This window comes from Cherax quadricarinatus, chromosome 37 (assembly GCF_038502225.1).
Source record: "Cherax quadricarinatus isolate ZL_2023a chromosome 37, ASM3850222v1, whole genome shotgun sequence".
Classification (NCBI taxonomy): domain Eukaryota; kingdom Metazoa; phylum Arthropoda; class Malacostraca; order Decapoda; family Parastacidae; genus Cherax; species Cherax quadricarinatus.
Window position 1 is genome coordinate 19,189,924 of NC_091328.1, and position 22,844 is coordinate 19,212,767.

The 22,844-nt window shown below is 40.3% G+C and overlaps 1 protein-coding gene across 1 annotated transcript in view; it reads right to left on the reverse strand.

Moving 5' to 3' along the window:
- Lrrk (Leucine-rich repeat kinase) overlaps positions 1 to 22,844 on the reverse strand; it is a 1,005,461-nt gene that overhangs the window by 213,579 nt on the left and 769,038 nt on the right. The window contains exons 25-29 of the mRNA XM_070091737.1: positions 18,448 to 18,615; positions 17,533 to 17,667; positions 17,136 to 17,281; positions 11,567 to 11,711; positions 10,724 to 10,894 (exon numbers count right to left, since the gene is read on the reverse strand). Coding sequence (XP_069947838.1) covers positions 10,724 to 10,894; positions 11,567 to 11,711; positions 17,136 to 17,281; positions 17,533 to 17,667; positions 18,448 to 18,615 — 765 coding nt within the window. The remainder of the gene's footprint in view (positions 1 to 10,723; positions 10,895 to 11,566; positions 11,712 to 17,135; positions 17,282 to 17,532; positions 17,668 to 18,447; positions 18,616 to 22,844) is intronic.

Here is a 22,844-nt window from a genome sequence, read left to right on the forward strand (position 1 = left end):
GCTACAGCAGCAGCAGCTGTTAGTGCTACAGCAGCAGCTGATGGTGCTACAGCAGCAGCTGATGGTGCTACAGCAGCAGCTGATGGTGCTACAGCAGCAGCAGCTGATGGTGCTACAGCAGCAGCAGCTGATGGTGCTACAGCAGCAGCAGCTGGCAGTGCTACAGCAGCAGGTGGTGCTACAGCAGCAGCAGCAGCAGCTGACAGTGCTACAGCAGCAGCAGCAGCGGATGGTGCTACAGCAGCAGCAGCAGCGGATGGTGCTACAGCAGCAGCAGCAGCGGATGGTGCTACAGCAGCAGCAGCAGCGGATGGTGCTACAGCAGCAGCAGCAGCGGATGGTGCTACAGCAGCAGTTGACGGTGCTACAGCAGCAGATGACAGTGCTACAGCAGCAGCAGCTGACGGTGCTACAGCAGCAGCAGTAGCTGACGGTGCTACAGCAGCAGCAGTAGCTGACGGTGCTACAGCAGCAGCTGATGGTGCTACAGCAGCAGCTGATGGTGCTACAGCAGCAGCTGATGGTGCTACAGCAGCAGCTGATGGTGCTACAGCAGCAGCTGATGGTGCTACAGCAGCAGCTGATGGTGCTACAGCAGCAGCTGATGGTGCTACAGCAGCAGCTGACTGTGCTACAGCAGCAGCAGCTGATGGTGCTACAGCAGCAGCTGACTGTGCTACAGCAGCAGCAGCTGATAGTGCTACAGCAGCAGCAGCTGGCAGTGCTACAGCAGCAGCAGCAGCAGCTGACGGTGCTACAGCAGCAGCATCTGATGGTGCTACAGCAGCAGCAGCATCTGATGGTGCTACAGCAGCAGCAGCAGTGGATGGTGCTACAGCAGCAGCAGCAGCGGATGGTGCTACAGCAGCAGTTGATGGTGCTACAGCAGCAGATGACAGTGCTACAGCAGCAGCAGCTGACGGTGCTACAGCAGCAGCAGTAGCAGCTGACGGTGCTACAGCAGCAGCAGTAGCTGACGGTGCAACAGCAGCAGCAGTAGCTGACGGTGCTACAGCAGCAGCAGTAGCTGATGGTGCTACAGCAGCAGCAGCAGCTGACGGTGCTACAGTAGCAGCAGCAGCTGACCGTGGTACGATAGTATTTTGATAATATTTCTCACCCTTTTTACCACAGGGTTGGCACTAGAAAATTTCTTTGGGCTCATGGTTGCTTATTTAGCAGTTAGAAGCACTGAAAACACTGGAATAATACAAAAAATTCCAAATGTATGTGTGGGAGCGACCACTCTGGCTTGTAAACATTGGCACACTAACTGAACGCAGGCCAGCTGAGGCGTGCTCAGGCTGACAGACACGCGGACGCGGTACTGGACGAATGCTGTGGGTCAAGTTTTTCAACGTACGTTGGGGTCAAATTTTCACACTGAAAAGCATTGTAGGTCAGTTTTAATGTAGGTGGGGAACATGGTACGTCGGGGGTCCACAGTAATTGGATTTACATTATTTCTTATGGGGAAAATGGTTTCACCATACGTAAATTTCGCCTTCCTTCAGACTCTCTGGAACGGATTAATTACGAAATTCGAGGGTCCACTGTACAGTGGACCCCCGCATACCGCACGCATCGCATACCGTACAATCCGCATACCGCTCGCTTTTTTCGCAAAAATTTTGCCTCGCATACCGCCCAAAAACACGCTCACCGCTCTTCGTCCGAGACACATCCAATGTGCGGCCTGAGCCACGCTCACATGTTCCGCCGGTGGCATTGTTTACCAGCCAGCCTCCGCTGTAACATCCAAGCATACAATCGGAACATTTCGTATTATTACAGTGTTTTTGGTGATTTTTTCTGGAAAATAAGTGACCATGGGCCCCAAGAAAGCTTCTAGTGCCAACCCTACAGCAATAAGGGTGAGAATTACTATAGAGATGAAGAAAAAGATCATTGATAAGTATGAAAGTGGAGTGCGTGTCTCCGAGCTGGCCAGGTTGTATAATAAACCCCAATCAACCGTCGCTACTATTGGTGGTACAGCTGCTGCTGCTGCTGTACCACCGTCAGCTGCTGCTGCACTGTCAGCTGCTGCTGCACTGTCAGCTGCTGCTGCTGTTGTACCACCGTCAGCTGCTGCTGCTGTTGTACCACCGTCAGCTGCTGCTGCTGCTGTAGCATCGTCTGCTGCTGCTGTAGCATCGTCTGCTGCTGCTGTAGCATCGTCTGCTGCTGCTGTAGCATCGTCTGCTGCTGCTGTAACATCGTCTGTTGCTGCTGTAGCATCGTCTGTTGCTGCTGTAGCATCGTCTGCTGCTGCTGTAGCATCGTCTGTTGCTGCTGTAGCATTGTCTGCTGCTGCTGTACCACCGTCAGCTGCTGCTGCTGCTGCTGCTGCTGCTGTAGCACCGTTGTTGGTGTGGCTTATTGAGAATACCAAGAAACAATTAACCCCAGAGGATTTGCCACCCAGGATAACCCAAAAAAGTCAGTGTCATCAAAGACTGTCTAACTTATTTCCATTGGGGTCCTTAATCTTGTCTCCCAGGATGCAACCCACACCAGTCGACTAACACCCAGGTGAACAGGGAAAAATGCCTGGAACTAGTGCTCATATTGGTGAATTTAAAGCCAGCAAAGGTTGGTTTGAGAGATTTAAGAATCGTAGTGGCATACACAGTGTGATAAGGCCTGTTCTGGAAGAAAATGCCAAACAGGACCTACAGTACTCAGGAGGAAAAGGCACTCCCAGGACAGTGTCTCATCAGTCATTGCTGCATCTTCAATAAAGGTAAGTGTCATTTATTCTTCATTTAGTAGAGTAGTACATGCACAATATATATTGTGCATGTACTACTCTACTATTGTGCATGTATCCTTCTCTTTGTGTGTAGGAAAATGTATATTTCATGTGGTAAAATTTTTTTTTTCATACTTTTGGGTGTCTTGCACGGATTAATTTGATTTCCATTATTTCTTATGGGGAAAATTCACTCGCATACCGAACATTTCGCATAACAATCAGCCCTCTTGCACGGATTAAAGTCGCTATGCTGGGGTCCACTGTATATCTTTAAGGCACTGAAAAGGTAACTGTGGATAACAGTAATTATCTGTAATAATTTATATTGCATATTCCATGTGAGACTAAATTAGGCAATGCAGCTCCTCCATACACTGAGTGCTAAAACACCTTGAAACACATCTAATACCACAATAAACCACTATACATAGTATTAGGCATTCAAAACAAAAAAAAAACTGAAAACTAATCATAATTTAGAATAAATAATAGTAAAATTCCTAGGTAGTAGGCTGGTAGATAGCAACAGCCCAGGAAGATGCTACCGTCTTGCCAAGTGAGTGTAAAATGGAAGCCTGTAAATGTTTTACATGATGGTAGGATTGCTGGTGTCTTTATTGTCTCATAAACATGCAACATTTCAGGTAAGTATTGCTACTTCTGCTTACACTTAGGTCACACTACACATGCATGTTCTTCTTTCAACAAACTGGCTGTATCCCACAAAGGCAGGGTGGCCCAAAAAGAAAAAAAGTTTCTCTTTTTAAATTTAGTAATTTATACAGGAGAAAGGGTTACTAGCCCCTTGCTCCTGGCATTTTAGTCGCCTCTTACAATATGCATGACTTACGGAGGAAGAATTCTGTTCCATGCAAGTACAAGCACATATGTACACACCTCTTTGGGTTTTCTTCTATTTTCTTACTAGTTCTTGTTTCTGTTTATTTCCTCTTATCTCCATGGGGAAGTGGAACAGAATTCTTCCTCCGTAAGCCATGTGTGTTGTAAGAGGTGACTAAAATGTTGGGAGCAAGGGGCTAGTAACCCCTCCTGTATAAATTACTAAATTTAGAGAGACAAACTTTCGTTTTCCATTTTGGGTCATCCTGCCTCGGTGGGATACGGATGATTTGTTGAAAAAAATGGTATAATGTATACAGAAGGACCCCTCTATCCATGGATTCGGTATCCGCTGTTTCAGGTATCCACAGTTAACTGTGGCCCAAAAATAACCCTTAATTTTGCATGAGAATGGCCCCAAGGTACAATAGTAGTGTTGCTGGTAGTTCTTGAAACCCTAAGAGAAGCCAAGCAATGCTTCCCATCAGTGAAAAAGTGCTAATTCTAGACTTCTTTTGCTTACTTTATCAATTAAACTAACAAATAACACATACAGGGTCCGCTACTATCCACAGTTTCAGGTATCCACGGTGGGTCTTGTAATGTATGCCCCGCAGATACGGGGGAGGACTACCACATACCACTAAGGTATTTATACTGCTGCTAACAATGAGTGATCATTTTTCAAAAACTTCAACACATAAAATGATAAATTAACATTCAATTTTTTTATTTGAATCAGAAAAATTCCCCCACACACAGTGCCATTGCTAGGGTTGGTGTCACACGGGGGAGGGGGGGGGCATCTTTGGTGTCACCGCCATGAATTCCAAGTGCAGGGGTATGGGGGGGAGTAAACTCCAGCTGCATCACTACTGCATGCCCAATGACTAATGTTGAGCAATGAGAACATTTAGGGGCCATGAACCGAACAGGAGAATATTTCTCAACTTTATTAATGATAAAATAAACAAATGTAGTAATACTGAGGAAACAAACTCAAACCCCACTTTGAGTACAGGCAACAGATCCTACATTTATTCATCTTCAACAATGCAAAAAACATGATAAATAAAGAAAAACATTGCAACATCAGAGAAACACTAGTTCTGATTTGACCTTGAGTAAAGGTAACATTTCAATGAATCAAGTCTTACATTTCCTTTCCTTCAATCTTGCAAAATCATCTGTCACATCATCAGAATCAATACTGTCAACTGACCCATTTTCCATGGATAACATTGCTAAGTCAGAGATTATGCATTGACTCATTGTGGACCATAAATAGTTTTTAATCGGCTTCAACTTTGAGAAACTCCTTTCACAAGCAGCCACAGAAACACACATAGTATGGAACAACCTCAGGCAGAGTGTGAGAGTTGGAAGAGATTCAATGAAATCCCATTCAGCTATGAATGTTAATGCATCCAATGCAGTCCAGTGCTTAACTTTTTCAAGATCAACATCAGCAGCTTGCAGGTGCCTCCTTAGTCTTGGTATTTCAACTTTAAATACCAAGATTATGGAAGCTCAAAATATAATAATTACCTGACCCTTTGTCTGTTTAACCCAGCCACATATACACCACCACCTAGACCAAACTCACTCGTGGGCAGTACAACAGACACAAGATGTTACGTTAGTGATGACATTATAGTGATGCCAGCTGGATTAGGAGTTTTTTCCAAAATATCATAAATAAAATTATCGATTTATCGTAGTTTTTCATATAGTGTCATCAAGTTTCCCTACATAGGCTTATTTGTATTGTCATCATATACAGTGGACCTTCGGGTTACGCCTTTAATCCGTTCCAGAGAGCTAGCTTTTAACCAATTTAGCCTTTAGCCGAATTAATTTTCCCCTTAAGAAATAATGGAAATCCAATTAATCCATTCCAGACACCCAAAAGTATTAAACAAAATAATTTTGTTTTACATGAAATATACATTTCCCTACACAGAAAACAATGATTCATGCACAATAAACAATACTGAAATGACACTTACCTTTATTGTGGACTTGTTGATGAGTGATGAGATGGGACATTGTTTTTCTTGAACACACTGGGACATGCAGGGAGTGTAGCAGGCATGCAGGGAGTGTAGCAGGCATGCAGGGACTGTAGCAGGCATGCAGGGAGTGTAGCTGACATGCAGGGAGTGTAGCCGACATGCAGGGAGTGTAGCAGGCATGCAGGGAGTGTAGCTGACATGCAGGGAGTGTAGCAGGCATGCAGGGAGTGTAGCAGACATGCAGGGAGCATAGCAGGCATGCAGGGAGTGTAGCTGACATTCAGGGAGCATAGCTGACATGCAGGGAGTGTAGCTGACATACAGGGAGTGTAGCAGGCATGCAGGGAATGTAACTACGAGCTTTTTCTTAAATTTTATTGCGTTTCTTTCCTTCTTTACCACAGGGCTGGCACTAGAAACTTTCTTTGGGTCCATGGTAGATTATTTAGCAGTTACAAACGCTAAAAACAATGGAATAATACAAAATATATCGCATGTATGCGTGGAATTGTCCACAACGGCTTGTATACAATGGCACACTGGCTGTACACGGAGTCACGGAGTGGCCGGGCCCGCTCAGGCTGCGCGGACACATTTGGGACGAAAACCCTTAACCGAGTTATTTGGCGTTAGCCAAGCCAATATTTTTAAGCCAAAGTGAGCTGTTATCCGATTTTGGTGCTAACCAATAACGCCTTTACCCAAGGGTCCACTGTAATAGGCTATATAGAAAAAAAGGATTTTTCTCTTATGTTGCTGCAGCACTGTTTTGGGCATTAGTGTCACTTTCTTTAGAGGCTCTATGGTGTCGCCCAAGACGGCCTGCCCCCCCCCACCCCCTTATGAAACACCAATGCCCACACACGAAAATTTTTATTTTTAGGTATGACAGAGTTTAAGGCTTTAAGTGATTATACACAAACTACTCACCTTGTGCCATACACAGACACAATAAAAAAAAAGAATGAAGTAACTTGGTTAACAGATGGGAATAGTTAGATGCAAGTAGGAAATGCCTAGCATGGGCCAAGAGGCAGTTTACTGCAGTGCTCCTCTATGCTTTGCTTAATTATCAATGTTATGGCTAAATATTTCTATTTATCTCGCCAATATGTTAAAGTTTTTTGGCACTATTTTTTTTTTCGGTACTACTTTTGCCAAGTTTCAACTAGAATGTTTTTCGTGTCAGATCCATCAATCCTTTTGTTAAGTCTCTCAAAAACTAGGGTAGACTTAAGCATAAGATATGAGAAAAATGAATGATTTTTGAGAGAAAGAAAAGTCAGGGGTAAAACTATACACAGCATTGGGGTCTACAGCGGAACCTCGGTTTTCGTGATTAATCCATTAAAAAAAGTCTGACAAAAACCGAATCATATGAAAAGTGAAGCAATATTTCCTATAAGAAATAATATAAATCCAATTAGTATGTTCCAGACACCCAAAAATATTAACAAAAAATACATTTTATAAAGAATAACTATAGTTTTACATACAGAAAACATTGAAAAATAAATATAAATGACTAACAAAATGGATAAATTAACAATTAACATCAATTTTACCTTTATTGAAGACTCTTGTTGGCGTATGGAAGACAGCAAGGGGAGAGGGAGGAGGAGAGGTTATTGTTTGGAAGGGGAATCCCTGGCCATAAGGAATTCATGTATCAAGGCCCTATCTGGAGTTACTTCCCTTCTTTGTTTTTTACTGGCACCAGGACCAGCTTGAGAGTCACTGGACCCCTGTGGCACAAAAAATCTGTCCAGAGAGCTGTTTCTGGCATCTCTAAGATTTGCCTAAAATGGGACAATTCATTGTCATTGAACATGTTGCAGACACAGCTTGCAATAGGGTGATATTTCTTCACAAAACTTTGCAACTCATTCCACTTAGCACACACGTCCTTAATCATTGAAGAAGGCACATTCTTCCCTCTCTCTTCCTCCTCCTCTGAAGCAATTTCCTCAGCTACAGTTTGTTGCTTTTCCAGTTAACCCTTTGAGGGTTTTGGTCGTACTAGTACGTCTTACGCGTAGGGGTTTTTGATGTACTAGTACGCATAAATTCTAGCGGCCTCAAATCTCACAGGAAAAGGCTGATAAGCCTAGATGTGAGAGAATGGGTCTGTGTGGTGGGTGTGCGCAGTAGGAAAAAAATCTGGGACCCAGTGGTGCATTGTGGGAATGCCATCATAGTACACAATTTCCACCGTGCCCTGTGGTAAGAAGTTCCTCACTCCTCGGCGAATTGGGACACTTTTGTTCCCCAGTGACAGTTCTAATACAGATGGAAGTGACAGTGAAGATGAGTTTCAAGGTTCTGGTGAGGTTTTGACCGAAACTAATGACCATAATATGGGTAATAGTGAGGAAAACCCAGACAACCCACAGCCTTCCACCTCTGGTGCTGGGCCATCTTGTTCACGTTCAGTTGTACCAGAATCAAAGAGGAAACTCCTATTTTCCAAAATCCCAGACTCAGATGTGAGCATTGGTGATGATAGTGATAGTGATTATGAACTACAAGCTCTTCAAACTTGTTCCAAGAATGGAGGAGGAGGAGGAGGCAGAGGAGGAGGAGGCAAGAGGAGGAGGAGGCAGAGGAGGAGGAGGAGGAAGAAGAAGAGGAGGAGGAGGAGGAAGAGGAAGAAGAGGAGGAGGAGGAAGAGGAGGAGGAGGAGGAGGAGGAAGAAGAAGAATACGTAATGATAACAATAATACATAATAATAATAATACATAATAATAATACATAATAATAATAATAGGTAATAATAATAATAATAATAATATGTAATAATAAATGTTCACCCATGACAGTAACAAGATAAGGGGAGATAACATCTGATAAGTGCTGACGTTTGATGAGGGTAGAGCTGATGCCAAAAGATGAGATAAACATTGCCCTCCCTTTGTTTTTGCTGGTATACTAACATTTCTGTCTGTCTATTTGCCTGTCTGTCAAGCTCCCTGTCTATCCGTCTAGCTCTCTGTCTCAGAGAGCCACAAGACTGCGTCATCACTTTTACTCACATCTTCAAGCAGAGTATAGCACTTTGTCTGGGTTTCTTGGGTTATCCTAGGTAATTTATACTATGTATACTTGTATTTATGTGTACCTGTGAGACAGAGATAAAAAGACAGATAGAATGAGGGAGAAAGATAATCAGATAGAATGGAGGAAGGGAAGCAGCATCCGACCCCATTGTTTTGACAGGCGGGAGGGGGGAGTGAGTAATGAGACAATATGTCATTTTGACAGCTGCCGACTCCTGGTAATTTACACCATGGAGGAGGAGGAGAAGGAGAAGGAGGAAGAGTAGGGGGAAGGGAAGAAAGAGGAAGAAGAGGAGGAGGAGGAAGAGGAAGAGTAGAATAAGAGGAAGAGGAATAAGAGGAAGAGGAGGAGGAAGAGGAATAGTAGGAGGAAGATTAGGGGGAAGAGGAGGAAGAGGAAGAAGAGGAGGAGGAGGAAGAGTAGGAGGAAGAGGAAGAAGAGGAGGAGGAAGAGGAGGAGGAGGAAGAGTAGGAGGAAGAGGAAGAGGAAGAGTAGGGGGAAGAGGAGGAAGAGTAGGGGGAAGAGGAGGAAGAGGAAGAAGAGGAGGAGGAGGGTGGAACACTAGTACACTGGTACTGGTACACTAACATTTCTGTCTGTCTATTTGTCTGTCTGTCAAGCTCCCTGTCTATCTGTCTATCCATCTAGCTCTCTGTCTCAGAGAGCCACAAGACTGTGTCATCACTTTTACTCACATCTTCAAGCAGAGTATAGCACTTTGTCTGGATTTCTTGGGTTATCCTAGGTAATTTATACTATGTATACTTGTATTTATGTGTACCTGTGAGACAGAGATAGACAGACAGATAGAAAGAGAGAGACAGATTGAAAGAGATAGAATGAGGGAGAAAGATAAAACACCATTGTGTATGACACCATGTTTCAGAGTTCCACAAGCTGCAGAACTAATAGGAATATGTTCAGTGACTGTATATTGGTATATATATTATAGAACAATAATAATAAACAATGTTTTGTATTGTTTTTGTAAACAAGTTTTGTAAACAATATATTGATAATTATGTTTGTGTGCTTATTGTGTTGTATACAACGAGTGTATATATGTACATTGCACCTTACTTTGGTCTCATAGGCCACATAAGTTATGTGAAAAAATAAAATAGTGAAAAAACAACAAACCTTCAAATACAAGTAAACTAAAGTTTACCGGGTGAGCGGCAGTCGCCGCTGTTGCCATACGCGGCTCATTTTCTGCAAACTTCATGCATCCATATCTCCGTAAGTATTGATGGTATATTTTTTTGTTTATCCTATAATGTTTAGAAAAAAAAACTATTTTTTCATAAGAAAAAAATAATTTTTTTTTTTTTTGAAATTTGGCCGACCCTGAGAACGAGTTTCGGAGAGGGCCTGTCGACCCTCAAAGGGTTAAAGGTCTTGCAGCTCTTCAATGGTTAGCTCTTCCCCTGTGGTTGTCCACCAACTCTCACATCCTGGCCACTCACATCGAACCCCATGGACTTCCCCAAAGACACAATAGATTCCACAACAGGCGTAGGGTCGTCAAGGTCAGCCTAAGAGCATCACATGCATTCAAAATCATGAACGCATGGGATGCTTTGTGTGGGCACTCTATTCCAGGAAATGAGTGGCCGAGTCACGTGTGAAGGCAGACAAGTTTAGTATGGACCATTTTCAACTGTGTGAAAACCGAGCAGATGTACAAAAACTGGGACAAAATTTTGACGAAAAAAATTCACCAAAAACTGAATCGTATGAAAACTAGGGCATGTGAAAGCCAAGGTTCCACTGTACTTGACACTCTGTTGGAACCAGATGTTAATGATATAGTCATATTCTTGTGAAGGACAAGTAGAACACCAGGAGGACTGGACTCATATATAATAGTATTATGGGAAAATGCAGTATGAAAAAGCAACAGGGTTTAAATAAAAATCATAGAAAACCCTAATTTATAACAAAGGGAACGTGATTATAGCAATTTACAAAAAAAAAAAACATGATTTTTATTAAGAATTAAAATCTTTGAAAAATGGAGAAAAAAAAAAGAACAGCTTTTGTGTGGTATACCTCAATGGTGTCCAAAACCCGTGGCAAGCCTAATTTATCAGCATCAATAACGTTGATAAATTTGTCACGAATCAGCTGCTGCAGATCTTCACTCCAAGATGGTGGAAACTTCTCTTTCACAAGGTCATAGTGAGTACCAACTATTAGAACAGGAGAGTTGGGAGCTCGAGCCTTGAAGGAAATACGCTACAGTAAGAACAGCTTGTAAAGTAGGTTTTGGAATAAAAATTAATTTATAGTAAGATTTGTTATGAAGGGCCTTTATATAGTGTGATTTTTCTTGTAAATGATATTGAAAAAGTACATTCAAAACTGAAAAGCAGATGAAAAGGCTTTCACAGAGCAAACTATTCTGCTTTGGATGCAACTTGTAAGTCACACTTACAGAAAAGAAAATTCAAGAGTGCCAAGGTATATAATTTTATTTTAATAAAAGTTAAAGTAGATTGTGGAAAAAGAGATGTACAACTGGTTTATAAATAGATACAGTAAAGTTTAAAAATATATGCCACACAATAAAACAAATAAATATGGGACAGTAGTGACGTTAGGTTAGATAAGGTTCATCAGGAAACAGGACAAGCATTTCCTGACACAGGTCTAGTCAGATGATGACCTGCCACTTGAGCTTTTGGTCATCTGACCAAGGCCTTCTGCTGGCTTACCAGTCCACCCCCTTTAAAAATTATGTGAGACTTGTCAGCTTGACCAGAGAAAAGAACTATTGCAATAAAAAATGACAATTCATTTATATTTCTTAAAGTGCATATAACCTATTCATCAAACTCTTGTGTAATTTTCTGTACAGTGAATAAATTAAGGGTAATGAGAGAAGCTACTCACCTGAATATTAACTAGCCACTGTAAAATCTCTGCAACACCTCTCTCACCATCACTGATCTTCCACACAACAAGATATAGTGATCTCTTAGAGAGGAAATACTGGTGAGTAGCATAATATTCCTTCTGACCACCAAAGTCCCATGTCCTAGAAAAACAAATAAGTTTAGAAAGTTGTTATTTTCTTCTGGTATAAGAGAGTAACTTTATTATAACAGCTGTTCTTACACCTATGGTTTAGAGCTTTTAAAAAATATGAAGTTAATGAAAACTATAATAACTATGGTTTTAATATGAATTTTATTTTCAAGGTACATAAAACAATCATCTTTAGACTTTAACCAGACAACAGATTTTTTGTTTGTTAAATTAGAAATCTGCTAAATTGAGATTTTTTTTAGAATACAGAATTTACACTATATTGTTGTAAAAATAATTACGTAAGCTATATGACACAATACACTCCTAAAATGAGCCAAAAATTATAACTATTAACAGGAATATCATGTAATTTAATTTACTGCACATACAAGAAGCCTTCAAATCATGTTCTGCTGACCTGTAAGCCATATCTGACTTTGAATTTTATGTCCATGCTTAAATAAATCAAAATTGCAACTCACTCTAGTTCAGCTCAACACTATGTCAGGAAGGAATCAACAATCTAATATAAAATGTTTGATGGGTATTTAACAGGTACAGTAAATGCTCTTAAAATGTAACTTCACAAAGCATGATTTTCTTGCAATGTAAAAAGAAAAAAGCGCATCCAAAAAATTAAAAACGCGCAAAAATCTTGATGTTACACGTCGTAAAGAATTAAGGAATCAGTGATTGTGCAAATCTTTAAAACTACACATCATAGCATCATACTGTGTGCAAAATTTTGGTACGACATGCCATAGCATTAAATTTTGGCAAATATCTGGGTACTCGACATGTACATGACTTGCTCCAGCACACTGACATCTCACACCACCTACAGTTGCCTTCTGGAAGCATCTTGTCTCTTTCTCTCACTCTGTGTTCATTAGACTATTTTGGATATTTTCATCACTATATTTGGTCTCTGGATATTAACCATGGCACCCAAGAGGAATACTAGTGATACTGGAGGTACTAAAAAGAATGAATATATACATTGTAAAACAAAACGAAAATTTTAAATATACAGAGAGGTAGTGCATATGTGAGGGGAAACTGCCAGTGAGTTATATGTAAATGAATCAACCTTTAGTACAATTAACCCTTTGACTGCTTCGGTCATATATACATGCCTTACGAGCCACCGTTTTTGACTTATATATACTCAAATTCTAGCGGCTTCAAATCAAGCAGGAGAAAGCTGGTAGGCCCACATGTGAGAGAATGGGTCTGTGTGGCCAGTGTGCACCATATAAAAAAATCCTGTAGTACACAGTGCATAATGAGAAAAAAAACTCCAACCATTTTTTTTTTAATTAAAATGCCGACTTTGTGGTCTATTTTCATATAGTACAGTGGACCCCCGGTTTACGATATTATTTCATTCCAGAAGTATGTTCAGGTGCCAGTACTGACCGAATTTGTTCCCATAAGGAATATTGTGAATTAGATTAGTCCATTTCAGACCCCCAAACATACACATACAAACGCACTTACATAAATACACTTACATAATTGGTCGCATTGGGAGCTGATCGTAAACCGGGGGTCCACTGTATTTATGTTTGCATTCTCGTTTTCTTGGTTTCGTTTGATAGAATGGATAACATATTATATCTATAGAGGTCATTTTGATTGGTTTTACTATGAAAAGAACCTTGGAATGGAGCTCAAAGTAGGGGAAATGTTTGATTTTTGCCAATGTTCAAAAGTAAACAAATGATGTCATTTTCCAATAAATGTCCAAGTAGCCATTCTAATATGCAATTATAAATGGGTTGACATTATTTATACAATTACAGTGGACCCCCGGTTATCAGCCTCAATCCGTTCCTGAAGGTCGGCTGATAACCGAAATGGCCGATAACCAAATTAATATTTCCCATAAGAATTAATGAAAATAAAATTAATTCGTTCCCAACAAAAATATTGACAAAAAAAATAATTTTTTTACAATTATGTAAGTATTACATACCTTTATTGAAGGCTAATGCTGGCTTCTGGAAGAGAGGGAAGAGTTAGTGTTTGGAAGGGGAATCCCCCTCCATGAAGACTTTAGGTAGCAATGCCTTCTCTGGGGTTACTTCCCTTCTCTGTCTTATAATGCCACTAGAACCAGCTTGAGAGTCACTGGACCCCTGTCTCACAAAATAACTGTCCAGAGTGCTCTGTTTCTGGTGTCTCTTTTAGATTTCCCTGAAGTGGGACAGGGTTTTGTCACAAAGCATGTTGCAGATATGGCTTGTTTCAGCTTTGTCAGGGTGGTGTTTCTCTACAAAAGCTAGCACCCTGGTCCACATTGCACACACCTCTTTAATCTCTGAAGAAGGCACTTCCTTCACTCCCTCTTCCTCCTCCTCTGAAGCAAGTTCCTCAGCTGCAGTCTGTTGCTGTTCAAGTTGAAGCTCTTGCAGCTCTTCAGTGGTAAGCTCTTCCCTGTGGTCCTCCACCAACTCTTCCACATCATCACCACTCACCTCCAACCCCAGGGACTTCCCCAAAGACACAATAGAGTCCACAGGGTCAGCTGGGTCAGGGTCACAGTGAGTCTCAAACCCTTCAAAATCCCTCTCTTGGACACAATCTGGCCACAGTTTTCTCCAAGCAGAGTTCAAAGTCCTGGAAGTCACTCTCTTCCAAGCCTTACCTATAAGTCTTATGCAATGGAGGATAGTGAAGTGATTCCTTCAGAAATGTCTTAGGGTCAACTGAGTGTCCGAGGTCACGTCAAAGCACTTTTGAAACGCTGCTTTTGTGTAGATATTTTTGAGGTTAGAAATGACCTGCTGGTCCATGGGCTGGAGGAGAGGAGTGGTGTTGGGAGGCAAGAACTTCACTTTTATAAAACTGAAGTCCCTAAACACTTGGTTTTCCAAGTCTGGAGGATGTGCAGGAGCATTGTCCAGTAACAGGAGGCACTTGAGTGGAATTTCTTTTCCAGGAGGTATTTTTTCACACTTGGGCCAAACACATTATTAACCCACGTTTTGAAAATCTGCCTTGTGACCCATGCCTTATGATTAGCTTTCCACATCACACACAATCTATTCTTCATGACACTGTTTATCATAAAAACTCTGGGATTTTCTGAGTGATACACAAGTAAAGGCTTCACTTTGAAATCCCCACTAGCATTACCACACAACAAAAGAGTAAGCCTGTCTTTCACAGGCTTGTGTCCTGGCAGTGCCTTTTCCTCCTGGGTAATGTAGGTCCTCTTTGGCATTTTCTTCCAAAACAGGTCTGTTTCGTCACAACTGAAAACTTGTTGGGGTTCGAATCCTTCAGCCTTAACATAGCCCTCGAATTTGTGAACATTCTTTTCAGCTGCACATTTGTCAGAACTTGCAGCCTCACCATGCCTTACAACACTGTGTATGCCACTATGCTTCTTAAATCTATCAAACCATCCTTTGCTGGCCCTAAATTCACAAACTTGTTCCAGGCATTTTCTTTGCAAGATCCTCATGCAACTGCTTGCCTTCTCACAAACAGTAGACTCCACTACATTGTCTCCCACTAATTCTTTTTCCTTAATCCACAATAATAATAACTTTTCCATTTCCTCCATTATCGGTGTCCTTTGTTTAGTTAGAAAAGCTACTCCTTTTGCAACATTAGTGTCTTTGATTTGTTCTTTCTTTGCCAGGATGGATGTAATTGTTGATTTATTCTTGCTGTACATCCTGGCAAGTTCCATCACCTTCATACCACTCTCAAACTTTTTGATCACTTCACGCTTAAATTCCATGGTGTTTCTCACTTTCTTTACCACAGGAACTTTACTAAGAACTTTCTTTGGAGCCATGGTTGCTTATATCACAGTTGCACTGCAAGAAAAACCACTAAAAACAATGGTAAACAAGTGAAATGTATGGATGTATGAGCAGAAGCCTCCTCAGTCACCGAGAGACAAAGCCAAACTGAAGCGCAAGCGCCCCAGCCGGTGGATGGATGCGTCCAAAACCGCTGATAACTGAGCGAACGGCTGATAACCAGGCACCGAAAAACCCGCCGATAACCGAGCTGGCTGATAACCAAACTGGCCGATAACCAGAGGTCCACTGTATTACTATATTGCAGTACTCTGCATAACAGTAAATCTTTTATTTTTTGTTTGAATAAAAATTCAGAATAGAAAGCAAGAGTAATATCAGAGTAGCCTAGAGACGTGACTGATGAACATAGAAAATGTTATTTTAGAGCCAGGAATGTCTGCACTGTTCATTTTGGACCCTATTTTGAAATTATCATATTTTTTAATTTTCATGAATTGGCCCAATTGCAAATTTCTGACCACGTTACTGGGTAGTTGAAATCGGTAAATGGGCAGTTTCTTGTACTCAATCGATAGAAAAAATGGAGCTCTAAAGAAATAGCTATGAGTTTGGTCGACTGGAACAATGGAATCAGCCGAAAATAGGGCTCAAAGTGGGCGAAATCGCCGATTCGTAAATACCGAGGTCGCTAATTTCACTAGAGAGTAATTCCGTCAGTTTTCCATCAAATTTCATTCTTTTGGTGTCATTACAATCGGGAAAAGATTCTCTATCATTTCATAAGAGAAAATAATTTTTTTTTTTAATTTTTAGACATCAGGAGACACCTTAGGATTTGGGGTTGTGACAGTCAAGGGGTTAAAAATGATAAAAAAAATAATAAGAGGGTGTGCATTATGTAGTGCATAGAGAGAGTCACATGTCAAAAGAATGTCAAGACAGAAAAGCTAATGAATGTGTGAAATGTGGATAAATCAAAGAATGGAGCCTCACTTAGTGGTCAGAAAATAATGCACAAAGCCCTGCCATACTATAAAACTATATGAGAAAAGGAAGGAGAGCCTTCACAATGGTATATGTTTAGTTAAGGATGGCTTAAGAATTTTAAAAGTGCACTGTAGAACAAATGAGCATTCTAATATTATACAACCATCAACTACTGAAAACTCTACATCTACATCAACACAAGAACCACAGCCATCAGCTTCAGCCCAGTAGGACTCAACCCTCTCCACACTCTTCCACTTCAAAAATAAAGATTACCAGAATACAAGGTAAGTTATACTGCAATAATTTTGACTTAGTACAATAAAAAAAGGAATTTGTTTTTCCCACATGTTCATCTAATGTAATGCTCTTATTGTACATTATAATTTTCAGGAACATAACCCATACATCATGAGAGATTACTGTATTCACCACCCACACTGAAATGGTATTAAATTATCTTTTTGAGGGATCTAAGAAAGATGTTTTAATCAAGGAGGCGCCATAAAATGCTTTTTAATATAAGCCTTTAATAAGATTCTGCAATATTTTAAGCCCAATGCTGTTTTTAGGAGATGGAAGTAGAACTTTACTAATCCATAAACACCATTTTATAATAATTTTCATAAGGTTCTGAATCTAAAAATATTAGAATTACAAACCTGAAGACCACTGGACCATAGTTGCTGTGGCCTCTAACTTTCTTTTCATATATCCAGTCTCCGATGTCGACACCCACTGTGGACATGCTGGTGCCTCGTGAGGTGCGTGTGTTGATGTTTTTATTCCCCATTCTTTTTGCCCAATGCTACAAATAAATTGCAACATTATTAAATAAGCCAATTGTTAATTTAATGCATAAATGAGTTTGCAATATATAATTTTACTCAAGCAAAATTTATTTCAAATTTGAACACTTAATTTTGCTTAATGTTCCATTTCTAATCATTATTATCCGGACTGGAAAGAGAGACATGTTCCATTTATAAATGAATTAGCAAAGGAAAATGAGAAACAAAAATACCTGAAAAAAGATTAAGACTATTTTATAGCACTTACTTCAACAGGCTTTTTCCTGTAGGATCCAGTCCCTTCATGGCGCAGTTGTTCCAGGAGAGAAGTCTTACCAATACCCTGAACACCTACTATCATTAACTTCATTCTTGCATATGGTCTTGCATCCTCCAGTATGCTCTGCAATAATCAAAACTATTAATTGATCTCAGTTACTTAAGGTAACACTGACATGGAAGAATTGTTGCCCTTTCTTCCATGAATCATTCTTTTTTCTGCTGACAGAGTTCACATTTAGTTTTATACTGAAAAGTTAGCTACATTTAGTGATGGTTCCTGGACATTTGTGGCTGGTTGTAATTGTGTGGGGATAGTTGTGAGAGGGTGGTTGTGTGAGTGGTTTTGAGAGGGTGGGTGTGTACAGGTGGTTGTGTGGGGGTGGTGTGTGGGGCATGGTTCCCAGCAGGGGCTGATGCTGGAATTGCCTGCCTTCCTGCCTGGGGACATAACTAATGAACAAAGGAAATGTTTTTTTTTAGTGCCAGGAATGTCTACATTATTTATTCTGGACAATATTTTTAAATTAGCAATTTTTTAATTTTGTGTTAAATTGGGTAAATTACCGATTTCTGGTCACTTTACGGGGTAGTTGAAATAGGGAAATGAGCAGTTTCTTGTGCTCAACAGAATAGAAGGAATACTAGTGAAATATATATGAGTCTGGTCTACTGGAACAATAGAATTGGCCGAAAATAGAGCTCAAAGCGGGCAAAAATCACCGATGTGGAAATATTGCCAAGACTACTAACTTTGCAAAAGCGTAAATCCATAAGTTTCCCATCAAATTTCATACATTTGCTTTCATTACCTTTGAAAAAGGCTTTCTATCATTTCATAAAAATTTTTTTTTTTCAAATTCTTCGACCCTAAAAGCAGTGGTCAGATCATTTAATCACTGACCTTAAGATACCCAATAACATCCATGGTTTTATATTTCTTGCTTTCAATCATGGACTTAAGCGGCTCTTGTAATGAACATGCTCGAGTGTTGAGATTCCAGAGGCGAGACAAGAGACCCATCTCCGGTGGCAGCTCAGTAATGTCACTATTTCCTGATATATTTAGTACCTGGGGAAAATATGAAGAAAATAGATATCCCTTAAAAGGTAGCTAACAAACTAAATATATTAAAAGTAGAAATCCTTCAATTTAATAGACCACAATTTAACAGATTTCTGATTTAACCCTTAAACTGTCCAAACGTAGATCTACGTTTTTTCAACATTTGAAAGTATGTAAAATAGTAGATTTTTTTTTTTTTACATTTGAAAACGTGTAAAAAACTTTGATCTTTTTTTTTATTATATTTGAAAATACGTAAAAAAACATAGATCTACTTTTGAAGCACTACGCATATGAACATAGATCTGCTTGGACAGTTTAAGGGTTAACATACAAAATATGTTACCAGACAAAATTTGGAAGCAACTGACAACATAAAGAAAGGACGGACAATATCCACCAACTCCAGAAATGTCCATTACTATTATTGCAGTCTGCTGGGTAAATTAATTTTGGATTTAATAAACAAGTTTATTTAAAACCAGAATTGTCTGCTACAGTTATGGGCAATTCTGGATTTAAAGGACAAAATCTGTTAAATCCAGAATTATCTCTTACTGCTGCAGTCTGCTGGATAAATTGATTTTCAAATTTAACAATGAAAGTTCATTAAATCCAGAATTGTCCATTACTGCTATGATCAGTGGCGGCTTGTAATGCCAGTAATACCTATACTATCATACTGCGTCAAACTTCTATTTTTAATAATTTATCTCGTTTCAACAAAAAAATAAAAAATTCACTTATAAATACATTGAAAACAACATACAACAGATTTTTCCTGTAATACATTTGTCAGTTGCAAATTATTTTAGAATAAGGTTGATGAGGTCATATGTCTGGCAGTGAGCATCTGGGGGGGACTGCAGCTCCTATGGACGAGCCACCACTGGCTACAATTATAGAAAAACAATCTCATCATTCGGATTTAATCGATAATTGGCATTAACTGAAACTTCCTTCTGTTAGTTTTTTAACCCTTAAACGGTCCAAACGTATACAGTTGACCCTCAACCAGCGATATTAATCCGTTCCTGAGAGCTCATCGTTAGTCAAAATAATCGTTAGTCAAGTTAATTTTCCCCATAAGAAATAAAGGAAATCAAATTTATCCGTGCAAGACACCCAAAAGTATTGAAAAAAAAATTTTTTTACCACATGAAATATTAATTTTAATACACACAAACTGAAGATTACAATGCACAGTTACATGACACTTACCTTTATAGAAGATCTGGTGATGATTGATGGGATGGGAGGAGGGGAGAGCGTTATCTTCTTACTGTTTAGAAGGGGAATCCCCTTCCATTAGCACTTGAGGCAGCAAGTCTTTTTCTGGGGTTACTTCCCTTGTTCTTTTAATGCCACTAGGACCAGCTTGAGAGTCACTGGACTTCTGTCACACAACATATCTGTCCATAGAGGCCTGTACCTCTCGTTCCTTTATGACTTTCCTAAAGTGGTTCACAACATTGTCAGTGTACAGGTTGCCAACACGGCTTGCAGTAGCTGTGTCAGGGTGATTATCATCCATAAAGCTTTGCACTTTAAGCCACATTGCACAGATTTCCTTAATCTTAGAAGTAGGCAACTTCTTCAATTTCTCTCTCCCCTCCTCCGAAGCAGTTTCCTCAGGTCTGCCCTCTTGCTGTTCAAGATGATCTAGCAGCTCATCAGTGGTTAGTTCTTCACTGTCCTCCACCACCAACTCTTCCACATCCTCCCCACTAACCTCCAACCCCAAGGACTTCCCCAATGCCACAATGGATTCCTCAAATGGCATAGGATTCTCAGGGTTAGCCTCAAACCCTTCAAAATCCCTTTTGTCTACACATTCTGGCCACAGTTTTTTCCAAGCAGAGTTCAATGTCCTCTTAGTCACTTCCTCCCAAGCCTTACCTATAATGTTTACACAATTGAGGATGGTAAAATGATCTTTCCAAAACTTTCTTAGAGTCGGTTGAGTTTCTGAGGTCACTACAAAGCGCCTTTCAAACATAGCTTTTGTGTACAGTTTCTTGAAGTTGGAAATAACCTGCTGGTCCATGGGCTGCAGGAGAGGAGTGATATTAGGAGGCAAAAACTTCACCTTAATGAAGCTCATGTCCCTAGAAAGTCGCTCTGCCACATCTGTAGGATGACCAGGGGCATTGTCTAATACCAGGAGGCACTTAAGGTCTAATTTCTTTTCAATTAGGTAATTTTTCACATCGGGGGCAAATGCATGGTGTAACCAGTCATAGAAAAAGTCCCTAGTGACCCATGCCTTACTGTTTGCCCTCCACAGCACACACAAATTAGCCTTGAGGACATTGTTTTTCCTGAACACTCTGGGAGTTTCAGAGTGATACACCAATAAAGGCTTCACTTTGCAATCACCACTAGCATTGGCACACATCAACAAAGTAAGCCTGTCTTTCATAGGCTTATGTCCTGGGAGTGCCTTTTCCTCCTGAGTAATGTAGGTCCTGCTTGGCATTTTCTTCCAAAACAGGCCTGTTTCGTCGCAATTAAACACTTGTTCAGGTTTCAGTCCTTCACTGTCTATGTACTCCTTGAAGTCCTGCACATATTTTTCAGCCGCTTTGTGGTCCGAACTGGCAGCCTCACCATGCCTTATCACACTATGAATGCCACTATGCTTCTTAAATCTCTCAAACCAACCTTTGCTGGCCTTAAATTCACTCACATCACTAGTTGCTGGCATTTTTTTAATTAAATTGTCATGCAACTTCCTAGCCTTTTCACATATGATCGCTTGAGAGATGCTGTCTCCTGCTATCTGTTTCTCGTTTATCCACACCAATAACAGTCTCTCAACATCTTCGAGTACTTGCGATCTCAGTTTCGAAAACATAGCTGCACCTTTGGCAAGAACAGCTTCCTTGATTGCCGTTTTCTTGCCCACAATAGTAGCGATGGTTGATTGGGGTTTATTATACAACCTGACCAGCTCAGAGATACGCACTCCACTTTCATATTTATCAATAATCTCTTTCTTCATCTCCATAGTAATTCTCACCCTTTTTGCTGTAGGGTTGGCATTAGAAGCTTTCTTGGGGCCCATGGTGACTTATTTTGCAGGTGAAATCACTAAAAAGGCTGTGATAATATGAAATGTTCCAGTTGTATGTTTGGAAGCGACCGCGGTGGCTGGCTGGCTTGTAAACACTGGCACCAAAGGGACAAGTGAGGCACGCTCAGGCCAAAGTGGACGCGTATGGTACGGAACGAAAAGCGCTGGTCAGGTTTTTAAGCGCTAGTCAAGGCAAAATTTTTGCATTTAAATGAATCGCTAGTCAGATTTATCGTTAATCGATGCAATCACTGGTTGAGGGTCCACTGTATATATGTTTACTTGCGCAATGCCCCGAATAAAATTAAGGTCAGTACTTACAGAGATATGAGGCTGAGAAGTTGGCAGTGGATGCTCACGTGATGGCAACATGGAGTCCTGCCACTTGCAGAAGTGTTGCTGATATACCTTTTTTCTACTTTTCATATTATTTTATATAATTTTTATGTTCTGATAATTACAATTTATAGTAGTTTTTGTCATTTCATAACCAATCTTTGTTCTGACACTAGTATTAGGCACTGAAATTGTACTCAAATTGTCACAAACACATTGACAGGTGGACATTTACACCTGCCTTGGTCATTTACTATTTTTTTTTTTTTAACAAGTCGGCCGTCTCCCACCGAGGCAGGGTGACCCAAAAAGAAAGAAAATCTCAAAAAAGAAAATACTTTCATGAACATTCAACACTTTCACCTCACACATAATCACTGTTTTTGCAGAGGTGCTCGGAATACAACAGTTTAGAAGTATATACGTACATATAAAGATACACAATATATCCCTCCAACTGCCAATATCCCAAACCCCTCCTTTAACCCTTAAACGGTCCAAACGTATATATAAGTTCACGCGCGTAGCGCCCCAAACGTATATATACGTTTTCTTTGTCATTCATTCAACATTGCCACAATAAGCCTGAGTCACCTAGACATGAGAGAATGGGTGTGCGCACTCACTGTGTGCAATATTAAAATAATTGGGGATGCCTGGGCACAATATGCTCTTTTTTCCTTTTAAAAGAAAAGATTTGTTTTTTCCTCAAAAAATTTGGGGCGCTACGCGAGTGAATGTATACATACGTTTGGACCGTTTAAGGGTTAAAGTGCAGGCATTGTACTTCCCATTTCCAGGACTAAAGTCCGGCTATATAAAA